Genomic DNA, 12,254 nt, shown 5'->3' with positions numbered 1-12,254 from the left:
CGATGAAGGTGGTCTAATTGGTGATGAACTAAAAAAGACCCAGGACATAGTAGTAGTAGGATTTGGTGATTTATTGCAAATGCGGATAGGTAGGAACAAAGAAATGATCAAAATGATGCACTATATGGTAGATAATATTTTGTAAAGATGGTTGCAATGATATCTAGCCCATCTAGAAATATATTATTACAATGTGATGTTGAAAGGAAATACCTGTTTCTATCCCTTCAGCCTTGAGTGTTGCAACAAGCTGACAAAATAGTTGCCTTCCTTTTGGCAATTCCTTCACATGTATTCCCTTTTAATAAACGTCAGAGTACAAATGAATATGGTATGAGAGCCGAATGCAATTGGATAATAACGGTCAGGACAAAAAAATGGATCACAGTGGGTTACTTAATACTTATCGTCTCATAAAAGACAGCATAGAAGTTTCCCTGAGAGTCAAACATTTTTCTGGTACTAAATTCTAGGAAAAGGTAGTCCTTGGGTATAGGAAATTGGAAAACATAATGGTCAATTTCTTCAAATGGATTTTTAGAAATGTGAAAAATGTTACTAATGAAGTAAAATAGCTCTGTTAGCCTGAGTAAAATCTTAAGGGAGAGCATTACCTCTGAAGGCCAGTGGAGCTAGCTGAGCTGAAGGAAACGCATTGTGGAAGGTAGAAAAAAATTGAACAGTACCTTTGAAATTATGAGGAGCGGTTTTTCCAACCTGGAATTCTATTCTAGCCATCCTGAGTATTTAAGTTGGAGATTAGAGACATTTTTAGACGTGCAAGTCCCCAACATTCATTTCCTAGTCTCCCTTTCTCAAGAGGCTCCTAAATGAGACATCAGCAAACTACGGTCTCTGGTCCAAATCAGCCCACTGTTTTTGTAAGTAAAGTTTTGTTGGAACCTGGGCAAGCTCCTTTATTTATTTAGTGTTTATGACTGCTCTCATGTTATAATGGCAGAGTTGAGTAGTTGTGAAGGAAACTCTATGGTGCACATAGCCTAAACTATGTATTAGCAAGCCCTTTACAGGAAAAGTTTGCCAATAAGATGTATTTAAAGGAGTAGGAAGGGGAAATGATGGAAACAAACAAACTTTAGACAGGTGGAAGAAAAATGAATCAAGGGTGACAAGAAAGGGTGGAATTGCAAGAAATGTTTAATGTTTGATGTTTGAGAGATGTTAATGAGGCTAAGCTGTCTTGAAAAACCACTAAATGTCCCGTAAGATGGAGGAGTATGCAAAATGGGTGAATATGGCCAAAAGGTGCAAACTTCCAGTTACAAATTAATAAAGTCCTAGGGATATAATATACAGCATGGTGACTATAGTTAAACTGTAGGGGCGCCTGGGTGGCTCAGTCAGTTAAGCATCCGACTTCGGCTCAGTTCATGATCTCATGGCTCTTGAGTTCCAGCCCTGTGTTGGGCTCTCTGCTAACAGCTCAGAGCCTGGAGCCTGCTTCTGATTCTCTGTCTCCCTCTTTCTCTGCCCCTCCCCTGCTCTGTCTCTCTTTCCTTCAAAAATAAATGAACATTTAAAAACCCCAAAACTGTATGGTATGTTTGAAAGTTGCTAAGAGAGTAGATCTTAAAAATTCTCATCACAAGAAAACTTTTAAACTATGTGTGGTGATGGATGTTAACTGAACTTATTATGGTGATCATATAGTAATATATATTAAATTATGTTGTACACCTAGAAGGAATATGATCTTATGTGTCAATTATATCTAAGTTATAAAATATATATGCATTAATAAATTCTTTGTATTTATAATAAAATACAATATAAAAAATATATGTATAAAGCATATGTGTATATACATATTAAATTTTAAGAATTAAAACATAGAGGGGCCCCTGGGTGGCTCAGTCGGTTAAGCATCCGACTTCGGCTCAGGTCATGATCTCGCGGTCTGTGGGTTCGAGCCCTGCATCGGGCTCTGTGCTGACAGCTCAGATCCTGGAGCCTGTTTCAGATTCTGTGTCTCCCTCTTTCTCTGACCCTCCCCTGTTCATGCTCTCTTTCTGTCTCAAAAATAAATAAACATTTAAAAAAATTAAAAAAAAAAGAATTAAAACTTAGAGAAGGGACGCCTGGGTGGCTCAGTCAGTTAAGCAGCAGACTCTTGGTTTTGGCTCAGATTTTGATCTCATGTTTCATAGGATTGAGCCCCATGTCAGGCTCTGCACTGACAGCCCAGAGCCTGCTTGATTCTGTCTTTCTTCTCTCTCTGCCTCTTCCCCTACTTGAACATGCACGCATGCACTCTCTCTCAAAATAAGTAAACATTAAAAAAATTAAGGGGTGCCTGGGTCATTCAGTCAGTTAAGCATCTGACTTGGGCTGGGATCATGATATCACAGTGAGTGTGAGCCCCTCCTCGATCCTCTGGCTCGTCTGCCCCTGTCCCACCCATCACATGCACGTGTGTGCATGTCCGCTAGCTCATGCGCTCTCTCTCTCTCTGTCTCTCTTTCTCTCAAAAATAAATAAAACATTTTTTTAAAATTAAAAAAAAAAACTTAGAGAAATCATGGTAAACCTCCAGAGTAACAGTGATCTTTATTAGGGTAAAGTGAAGAAGACACAAGCTGGAATGCAAAGGATTAAAGGCTGAAGACTTTTTACCAAGAGATGCCTTGGAGAAAGTAGACTAAAGCCAGTAATAGAGAGGAAGTGGCAGATTAGAACCATTTTAAGGAGAGTGAATATTTGCTATTTAGATTAGTGGGAGGTGGTTACTATTGTTTGTCTTATTGTTCAACTTTCCCTTTCTCCTTCTATTAATAGTCCCAGGGGCACCTGGGTGGCTCGATCTGTTAAGTGTCTCGTTCAGATCATGATATCATGGTTCATGGGCTTGATCCCCTCTTTGGGCTCTGTGCTGACAGCTCAGAGCCCGGACCCTGCTTCGGATTCCATGTCTTCCCCTTTTCTCTGCTCCTCCCTGGCTGGCACTCTGTCTCTGTCTCTGTCTCTCTGTCTCAAACATTAAAAAAAAAATTTTTTAATAGTCCCAAATCTCCATCAGTGGGGACAAGTGATCCAAACTAAATCAATCAACTCTCCCATCCCAGGATTTTAAACTTGACACTGTCAAAGGAATCAGACTTTGTTTGTGTTTGGATCAGTTATATCATACTTTCTCCAGGTATGAGAGAGAGTCATTCGAAATACTCTTGATTTGACAAAAGAACCCACACAATATATATAGTACACCTAAGATTAGTTAATTCATTTATAGCATGAATGAGATAATTCAATTACATAAGATGGTAGTCTCTTGTTTTTTATGAAATATTAAAGAAGCAATAATCATAAAAACAAGAAACAGAGCAGATCTAGATCTGAAACTTAAACATGACCTCTGCCACTCACGAGTTGCTCTCTTATTTAGTATGCTCCTCTAGGCATCAGAATGTGTGTGTGTGTGTGTGTGTGTGTGTGTGTGTGTGTGTGTGTGTTCATCATCTCTTTTGTTGTTGAGAAATGTTAGACCAACAGAATACTTTGGGTTCCCAAAGAATTTATGTCAATAAAGTTATTTACCTTTCATCTACTATCATTTGCTCCTATGGTTTCTTTTATTTTTAATCAAGGTTGAATCAAAGTTTGGAGCTTATAATTCTTATTCCACAACATCCAGAAATGAAAGGCTGTGCTATTGCTGAATCATCTGGTTGCAATTCCCTGAGGGATGATCTTCAAGTTCCTGGTCCAGAGATCCTGGTTGCTGCCCAGTTCTTATCCTTTTGGAACATATTTGTTTCATTATTCCTTGTTTCTGTGAACTACTCCAGTACTCTTCTTCAAATATTGTTCTACTTCCGTGAGTTGGGTTCTGTGCTGGGAACCAGAGAAACCCTAACTGATACTACTCAGTGACAATCTGCAGATAGTGAATAAAAGTGAGGGATAAAGTAGAATTATGGGTTACTCTCAGGTCTCTGTTTTGGTCAACTGAATGCTGGTTTCACACACTTTGAGGGATACAAGAAGTTGGTTTGAGAAGGAAAATAGGTTCCGTTGCGGATATATTGAGTTTGAAGTGCATGTAGCACATTTAGGTGGAAATGTCCAAGAGAACTTAACTGGAGAGAGAAAGTAGTTATTTGGTAATTGAAGATGAGGGAGTGGGGAATGCAAAGAAAGAGCGGGTAGAACGTCAAATGGTCTGAGATTAAAACTGAAGTGAAGTACCAACTTCAAAGGGGTGGCAGAGAATGAGAGGACAATGAAGGCAACTGATAAGTGGAAAAGAATCAGGAGGAAATTGTGTAGGGAAAACCTAGCAGAGGAGAGTTTTGAAAGGGAGGATGAGTCCATAGTTCAAACAAGATCAGGATGAAAGTGTCCATCAGAGTTTGCTATTGACTAGTTTCAGGGAGGTCCAGTGGGTTGAGGACAGAATACAGGAGCGGCTTGAATATGAGAATGGATAGAGAAGGGTGGGGTAGGTTATTTTTCTAAGGAGAAACTAGGGACAGAGTAGGATAAGAAGAAAGAACACTCAAGATGAACTATGCTGAAGCTATGGTCCCCTGGGAGTAGGGAGGGATATCTTGGAATACAAGGACATGGATAGTGTTAAGAGAATCAATCTGTAGGTCATATACATTTTTCATTTAATTTGTTTTGCCTAAGAATGCTGTAAAGTCAAGGTGTCCATGGGGTGCCTAACTGGCCCAGTCAGTAGAGCATGTGACTTTTGATCTCAGGGTCATGAGTTTGAGTCCCACGCTGGACATAGAGATTACTTAAAAATAAAATCTTAAAAAAAAAAAAAAAAATAGAGTCAAGGTGTCCTATTTCACAATGGCCCTTCTCTGACTTTCCAAAAGAAGCCACACCTCTCAGCTACCTCCAGTCTAAGTATGGTTGATTACCCCCAGGGAAGAGCTTCAAGTGACATCAAAGGGACAATTTGATATACTAAATCAGGTAATGAGGAAGTGAATAACTATACCTAGATATTTTTTTTCCTTCCAAAAGCCCCTACCCCTACAACTCTCAGAAGTTGTAACATAAAAATATGCCAATCACTAAGAGTTGGAACCTCTAAAAAATTGTAATATATTTATGTTGTTTTGACAAGTTGTGTACTACTATTAATTATGATTATTCAATCATCATAATTCTTTAGATGGCCACAGAAAAAATTTAAATACTTTTAAGTTATATATCATTTTTGTTGAAGAAAAGGGTACTTTCAAGGACTTTCAAGGTTAAAACTATATTGCATTAGTATAAATTATCAATGGGAGGTGTACCTCAGTGGCTCAGTTGGTAAAGCATCTGACTCTTGATTTTGGTTCAAGTCATGATCTCAGGGTTTGTGAGATGGAGCCCCGCATCCTGCTCTGTACTGAGCATGGAGCCTGCTTGGGATTCTCTCTCTGTCTCTCTCACTCTCTCCCTTTCTCTGCCTCTGTTCCTCCCCTGCTCGTGTGCGTGCCTGTACGCACACACGCTCTCTCTCTCTCTCTCTCTGAAAATAAATACATAAACTTAAAAAATAAATTACTGTGTGGGAAGAAACAGGTTGGTGTAGAAGTTCAAGGAGCAAAAGTAATTATGTAAAATTTCTGATTATTAAGAGCTTGTTCATGTATTTTTTTAATGTTTATTTATTTTTGAGAGAGAGCGAGTGCACAAGCAGGGGAAGGGCAAAGAGAGAGGGAGACACAGAATCCGAAGCAGGCTCCAAGCTGTTAGCACAGAGCCTGATTCAGGACTTGAACCCACGAACCTTGAGATCGTGACCTGAAGTCAGAGGTTTAACTGAGCCACCCAGGCACGCTATTCATGTATTTTTAAATAGAGGATAGTAGGCATCAAATCAATATCTCATTTAAAAAATCTTAATTAGATCCTATATATATGTATTTTTAAATAACGGAAGGGTTTTTATTTTAAAATGCTAATATTGGGGTGCCTGGGTGGCTTAGGCAGTTGAGCCTCAGAATCTTGATTTCAGCTCAGGTCATGATCTCGGGGTCATGGGATGGAGCCCCACTCAGCGTGGAGCCTGCTTAAGATTCTATCTCTCAGCTTCTGCCCCTCTGCCTCTCTCCCCCTGTTCTTGAGTGTGCTCTCTCTTAAAAAAACAGAAAGAAAAACAAAAAAACCACTAATATTTACAATAGAATTTGTTATCAAAGTTTCTCCTTTTCAACTATTTATAAGGGAAAATTTGAGATGTCAATCTAAAATGTGTAAATGGATTACCCAAATTTCAAAAATTTGGGGCAGGAGGAAGAATGTGAACCAAAAGGTTTGCAACCACCATCTAAAGAAAATCAGAGGATCTTCTGGTATAGGGATAAATTTTATCCGTAGAGGAAATGTTGCCTTATCTTCTAAGATGCAAGGTGTAGTACTGTATTGAACCAGGTTAGCTTTTTTGCCTTTTTCCAGAGATATTTGGGAGGGAAAAATAAAGTGAATGATAAGATTTGCCAAAGGTTGGGGATTGATTGGCACTGTATTTTTAAGACAGAAACCAAGGGAAGAAAGACTTGAATTCATTGCCATCTTTGGGGTTCGGACTGAGAGCGGAGCACATGATACTTAGAGGAAACGCAGACCAGAGAGCAGTGGAAATGTTTGAGGCGATGGGGAGGATCCAAAATGTACTTTAAATCCACAGGAAGTGGGGGGTACAACAGTGGAAGGATTCTACATGGCGGTTAGGACTGATGTTTTGGAGTTTGATTTTTAGAAAACAGAATTTTTTGAGCCATGACATGGTTTTTATGTGTAGTGAAACATGTTTTTAATAACTGAAAAGAGCAGAGATGAAGATCATTAGCGTTGTGGATTCTGTTGGCAGACTGGACTCAGTACCCGACTTCTTCGGCAACCAAAATGAATACTGTCTGAGACACATCTCTGCAGAACTTTGGCTTCTCTAGAGATCCTTGGGAATGGATCATTGAATCATTTGGGATAACTAGATTTTCTAGACAGTTTAGAATCAATCCTTTTAGGCATCTAAAATTGCTTATTAGAATCATTTTGGATGAACAGCTTTTTAAGATATACTCTGTACTTCCTTGATTTTTGATGCTGATATAGTAGACATCATTTTACTGTTTCTTGATGTCAGGATGATCACCATGAACATCAGTTATTCAGGTGAAATGACGTCAGGGCCTCTTGGGGGTGGTGCTTTTTGTACTTAACAAATAACACCAGCATGTTTTGCTTTTTGAGCTCTTATGGCTTCTATTTATAGTTTTCCTCCTTTTTCTCTTGTTTTTAGGGTGTCTAGTAGCTCTTCTGTCTTCCTAGTACTTTCCCGGAAGAATGCTCTCTAATACTCTGTTTCTAATTTGCTTTTACTATGGAAACAAGACTATTTACTTTGTTAGAACGATGCTTGCATTTAGTGTGATTAGGGCCTAACAGAGGGAGAGGGGACTTCTAAATCTAAAAGATGTAAGTTTTTAGTTCTTGAATTTTGTGATACATTATTTTGGCTTCCCAGTGGCCTCTTCTCTGCCCCCCCCCCCCCCCGCCCGTTCACCCCCTTCCACAATTCTTTCTTGTCTGTTTTGGAAATTGAAGTAGATTCTAGATAGGAAGTACCTCAAGGCCACTATTCAAAACCAAAGTGTGTAGTAAGAATATGAAGCTATTTAGTGGGGAAAATAAACTACAACTAGTTTGAAGGGGGAAAGCAACTATGAAAAAGCTTAGAGACTTATTTATTTATTTATTTATTTATTTATTTATGGAAAAAGCTTATAGCTTTAAACTTTAGTGATTAGAAGCAGCATTGTAAATTGCTATAAAGTACTGTATATAATGAGATGTTAAAGGTGTCTTTTTTTGCCTAACAATCCTATCTCTACATATTTCTGTCTCTATATATAACATGTGACTTCGCTGATATATGTATAAGAATTTTTGGGGGCGCCTGGGTGGCTCAGTCGGTTAAGCGTCTGACTTCAGCTCAGGTCACGTGAGTTCGAGCCCCGCGTCGGGCTCTGGGCTGATGGCTCAGAGCCTGGAGCCTGCTTCCGATTCTGTGTCTCCCTCTCTCTCTGCCCCTTCCCCGTTCATGCTCTGTCTCTCTCTGTCTCAAAAATAAATAAACGTTAAAAAAAATTAAAAAAAAGAATTTTTTATGGTAGTATTTGCTTGCAATAGTAACAAAAATTGTCGACAACCTAAATGCTCATCAGTAGGGGAATGATTAAATATTGTCATGTACTCATCATGCAGCCATTTAAAAGAATGAAGTAGGGCCACCTGGGTGGCTCAGTCGGTTAAGCATCTGACTTCACTCAGATCGTGGTCTCGCAGTTTGTGAGGTTGAGCCCTGCATCTGGCTCCCACTGCATGGGATTCTCTCTCTCTCCCTCTCTCTCTCTTCCACTCCCCTACTTGCACTCTTTCTCTCTCAAAATAAATAAATAAACTTAAAAAAATAAAAGAATGAGGTAGTTCTTTTTTAAAAAATTGTTTTAACATTTATTTTCAAGAGACAGGGAAAGACAGAGTGCAAGTGGGGGAGGGGTAGGGAGAGGGGGAGACACAGAATCCTAAGCAGGCTCCAGGCTCAGAGCTCAGAGCCCCATGTGGGGCTCAAACCCACCAACCATGAGATCATGACCTGAGCTGAAGTCAGACGCCCAACCAGCTGAGCTATCCAGGCACCCCAAGAAGAAGGTAGTTCTGAACAGACCATAGTGGTGAAGAATGATTCACACTGCCTAGGTTCAAATTCCCACTCTACCCCTTTCTAGTTTGTGGCATTTTAGATTTGTTCCTCCATGATCTGGTGTCATTAAAAATCCCTATTTCATAAGATTGTTGTGAGAACTAAGTGAATTCAACCATGTAAGCCCCCCATGTTTATTATTGAGGGGGGGGGGGAAGCAGGCTCCATACTGACAGCAGTGAGCCCCATGCAGGGCTCAAACTCACAAACCGTGAGATCATGACCTGACCTGAGCTGAAGTTGGTTGCTCAACTGAATGAGCCACCCAGGCACCCCAACCATGTAAAACACTTTAAAACAGTGCCTGGCACAATTAGTATTAGCTATTATTGTCATTACTGGTATGGAGAAATACCTGTGATATCTTGTTTGGTGAAAAGAAAGTTACATAATAGTGTATGTAGTAGGATTCCATTTTTGTTAAAATAAACATAAATCTGTGATTTGCACGTGTGGACTCTAAAAATTTCTACATAGAACTTATGAGATGCTAGTTTTGTCTATAAGTTAAAATTGCCTAGCAAACTTTTTTTTAAAAGTTATATTCTATGGGGTTTTTTTTGTTGTTGGTTTTAGAAGAATCTATTTGAAGTTATGAGAAGTCAACATTTCTCCAAACCAATCCTTAGTGCAGCTACTTTATTCCTTTTTTTTTTTTTTAATGTTTTTCAACGTTTATTTATTTTTGGGACAGAGAGAGACAGAGCATGAACGGGGGAGGGGCAGAGAGAGAGGGAGACACAGAATAGGAAACAGGCTCCAGGCTCCAGGCTCCGAGCCATCAGCCCAGAGCCTGACGCGGGGCTCGAACTCACAGACCGCGAGATCGTGACCTGGCTGAAGTCGGATGCTTAACCGACTGCGCCACCCAGGCGCCCCTACTTTATATATTCATAGTCGGAAAGTTTGGGTGCATCAAACAGGATTCTTTCCAGGGAGCAGGATGAGGGGATGGTGGACAGTGAGATGGGGGACAGCCTTTATTTTATACACTTCCATATTGTAGTCTTGGCAAATAGTTTGTTATGCAGTGACTTTGTGCCAACATCGAACTAAAGAGCCAAAATGTCCTCAAAAAAGGAATTGGCTAATTTAACGAGCTATGAGGTCATTAAGAAAAAAAGTGGTGATGTAGACCTTTTTGAATTAACATGGAAGATTGTGTGTGTTGCGGGGGGGGGGGGGGAACTGATGCAAACTTCATTGTTGAGTATGAGCCTGTCTCTATCCTAGTCGCTTTTGAGGGTGTAGATATGTGGCCCCAGAGCACTCGCGCCCAACTGTTACCTGTTAACCACATTTTTCTCTGGGGGAGAAAATGGTGGGAGAGGAAGGGATGTGCAAGAGGAAGGCCCTTCACTTTTAATTTTGTGACATTCTGAATCATTTGAAATGTTCCCAAAGATCATGTATAATTTCCTTATTAAAGCAATAAAGGAAATAGATGTCTTTAATGTCGTGTAAGTACCTTGTACTTGCCTCAGTACAAGGCAAGTACAAGATGTACTTGCCCACATCTGGAATGACATATAGTCATTTTTCAAGACAGTAACCAGGGCTTTATAGATTTCTTTTAGGAATAGACGCAATTTCAATCTATTTAGGGTCTTGATTTCTTCTTTTTATACAAAAAAAAAAAAAAAAAGGGATCTGATCTTGTACCTAATTTGTTGTGACAGTGCCACCACTTAAAGTACAGCAATTATGCAACCCCTTAATTTGAATTGCATTTTGCGAGTGTTTTTCACGTACACGACCTCACGGACCAACTTAAGCCGTCAAGTTAAAATCGGCATATTGAAAATAAATCACTCGGGCTACCTAAAAGAACGTAGGTATTACAAAAAAAAAAAAAAAGTTCATGTAAGCATATATACTTGAATTTGAACTTTAAACATATAGGTTCATGTAACTTTTGGTAGGGCTTCGCGGCTTTCCTTCACTCGGCGGTCCTAGTTCTGAGAGGATCGAAAAAGTGCACTTTCTCACTGCCTTTTAGTGAGAAGTGGAGCCGGGGGAGCCGGGTCCCGGGCGCTCCACGCGCCGGGGCCGAGAAGTTCGCGGGAGGCGCAGGGCGGGGCTTCCTCCCGCCGACTCGGAGCCCGGCTCTACTTCTCCGAGTCCACGTCTCTTCCTCTGGACAGACGTGTTTCTTCAGGTCGGGACCGGCCAACGTGACAGCCGCAGACCTTTCAAAAGGGAGCTTGGGCCCCGCCTCGAGGATCTCCCCCGGCCCCGGCAGCGCGGGCCAGCCGGTCAGGCCCCTCCCGGACTGCGGCGCGCGGCCCCTCGGGCCCGAGCCCGCCGCCGCCTCGCCTCCGGGCGCCCACCTCGCGGCGCCGCGCGCAGCATCCCCGGCATGGAGACCGGCTCGGATTCAGGTCAGAGGCCCGCGCGTCCGTGCCGAGCCACGGCCGCCGCAGGCTGCTACGGCGCGGCGGGGCGGCTAGGCCGGGCCGCCCGCGCAGGCCGCCGCGTGCCGGGTCCGCGCGGGGAGCGCTCGCGGGGCGGGCGGCGGCAGGTGGGCAGGACGAGCCGCGAGCGAGCGAGCGCGGGCGGGCGGGCGCGCGAGGGGCCCGGCGGGGGGGCCGCTGGGAGGATGGCTCAGCTCTTTCTAAATATAAAACCGGCGTGAGTTGGGCGAGCGCGGCGCGGAGCCGCAGAGCCGCCGGGCGGGCCGGGCGCACCGGGACTCGGCCGACAGACGGCGGCGGCTCCGCAGAGGCGCGAGGCGGTGGGAGCGCCCGAGTCGCGAGCTCGCGGGGGACCGCGAGATCGACGCGTGCTGCGAGGAGGACGCAGGAGGCGGCGGCAGGCGGGCCTCGTGGGCGCAGCGCGGCCCGCGCCGAGCGACCGGAGGCGGCTCCCGGCCCCTGCCGCACCGCGAGCGGCGAGCCCCCCGCGCCTCGCGTCCGCGCCCTCCCGCTCCGGCCCCTCCCTCCCTCCCTGGCGCAACATGGCTGCGGCCGCCGCCTCCGCCTCCCAGGACGAGCTGAGTAAGTGCCACCGCGAGCCCGCGGCCGCGAGTCGGAGCCGGCGCTGCGCAGGGCCGGGGGCGGCGGCCGGGGCCGGGTGGGCAGGCCGGGGCGCGCTGCCTCCCGCCGGGTGCCGGGTTGGGTGGGCGGGCGGCGGCCGCGGGGGGCTGGGGCGCTCGGGCCTGGCGGGCGGGCGGGGCGCCGGCCGCCGGCGCTTGTAGGCCTCAGGTTTGCACCGTCACGTTGCGAAATTGAAACCGGAGCCCCGGGCGGAGCCACCTCTGCCCGCGATCCGCCCCGGCCCGGGGGTGGGGGCAGCCCAGCCCCCTGCTCGCGACGCTCGGGCGGGCGGACCGGCTGGGGGCCCAGGGTGGCGGGCAGTGTCGGCCCGTCCCGTCTGACCCCGCCGTGGCCCCGAGTCCCAACTGTTTGGGGAGTTCTAGAAATGTAAATTTGGCGGGGAGGAAGGGAAGAAGGTGCCTTTCTGTGACACCTTAGAAATCAGCGGAAAGGTCAAGAATAGGCGGTGACCCTCAGGTGGAGCA

The 12,254-nt window shown here is 44.2% G+C and overlaps 1 protein-coding gene across 4 annotated transcripts in view; it reads left to right on the top strand.

The window, feature by feature from the left end:
* Window positions 1-10,790: 10,790 nt before the first annotated feature.
* ECPAS (Ecm29 proteasome adaptor and scaffold) overlaps window positions 10,791-12,254 on the top strand; it is a 106,624-nt gene continuing 105,160 nt past the window's right edge. For 2 of the 4 annotated variants that reach the window (XM_053908174.1, XM_053908175.1), the window contains exon 1: window positions 11,353-11,730. In XM_053908174.1, coding sequence (XP_053764149.1) covers window positions 11,691-11,730 — 40 coding nt within the window. In that variant the 5' untranslated portion in view covers window positions 11,353-11,690. Of the gene's footprint in view, window positions 11,116-11,352; window positions 11,731-12,254 lie in introns of those variants that run through there. The other 2 variants (XM_053908176.1, XM_019454213.2) reach the window with 2 other exon arrangements.

The sequence above is a fragment of the Panthera pardus genome, unplaced genomic scaffold (genome assembly GCF_024362965.1).
Source record: "Panthera pardus isolate Hobbes unplaced genomic scaffold, ASM2436296v1 HiC_scaffold_20, whole genome shotgun sequence".
Taxonomy (NCBI): Eukaryota; Metazoa; Chordata; class Mammalia; order Carnivora; family Felidae; genus Panthera; species Panthera pardus.
Note: the sequence above shows the minus strand (reverse complement) of the source record. Positions and strands in the feature narration are given on the sequence as shown.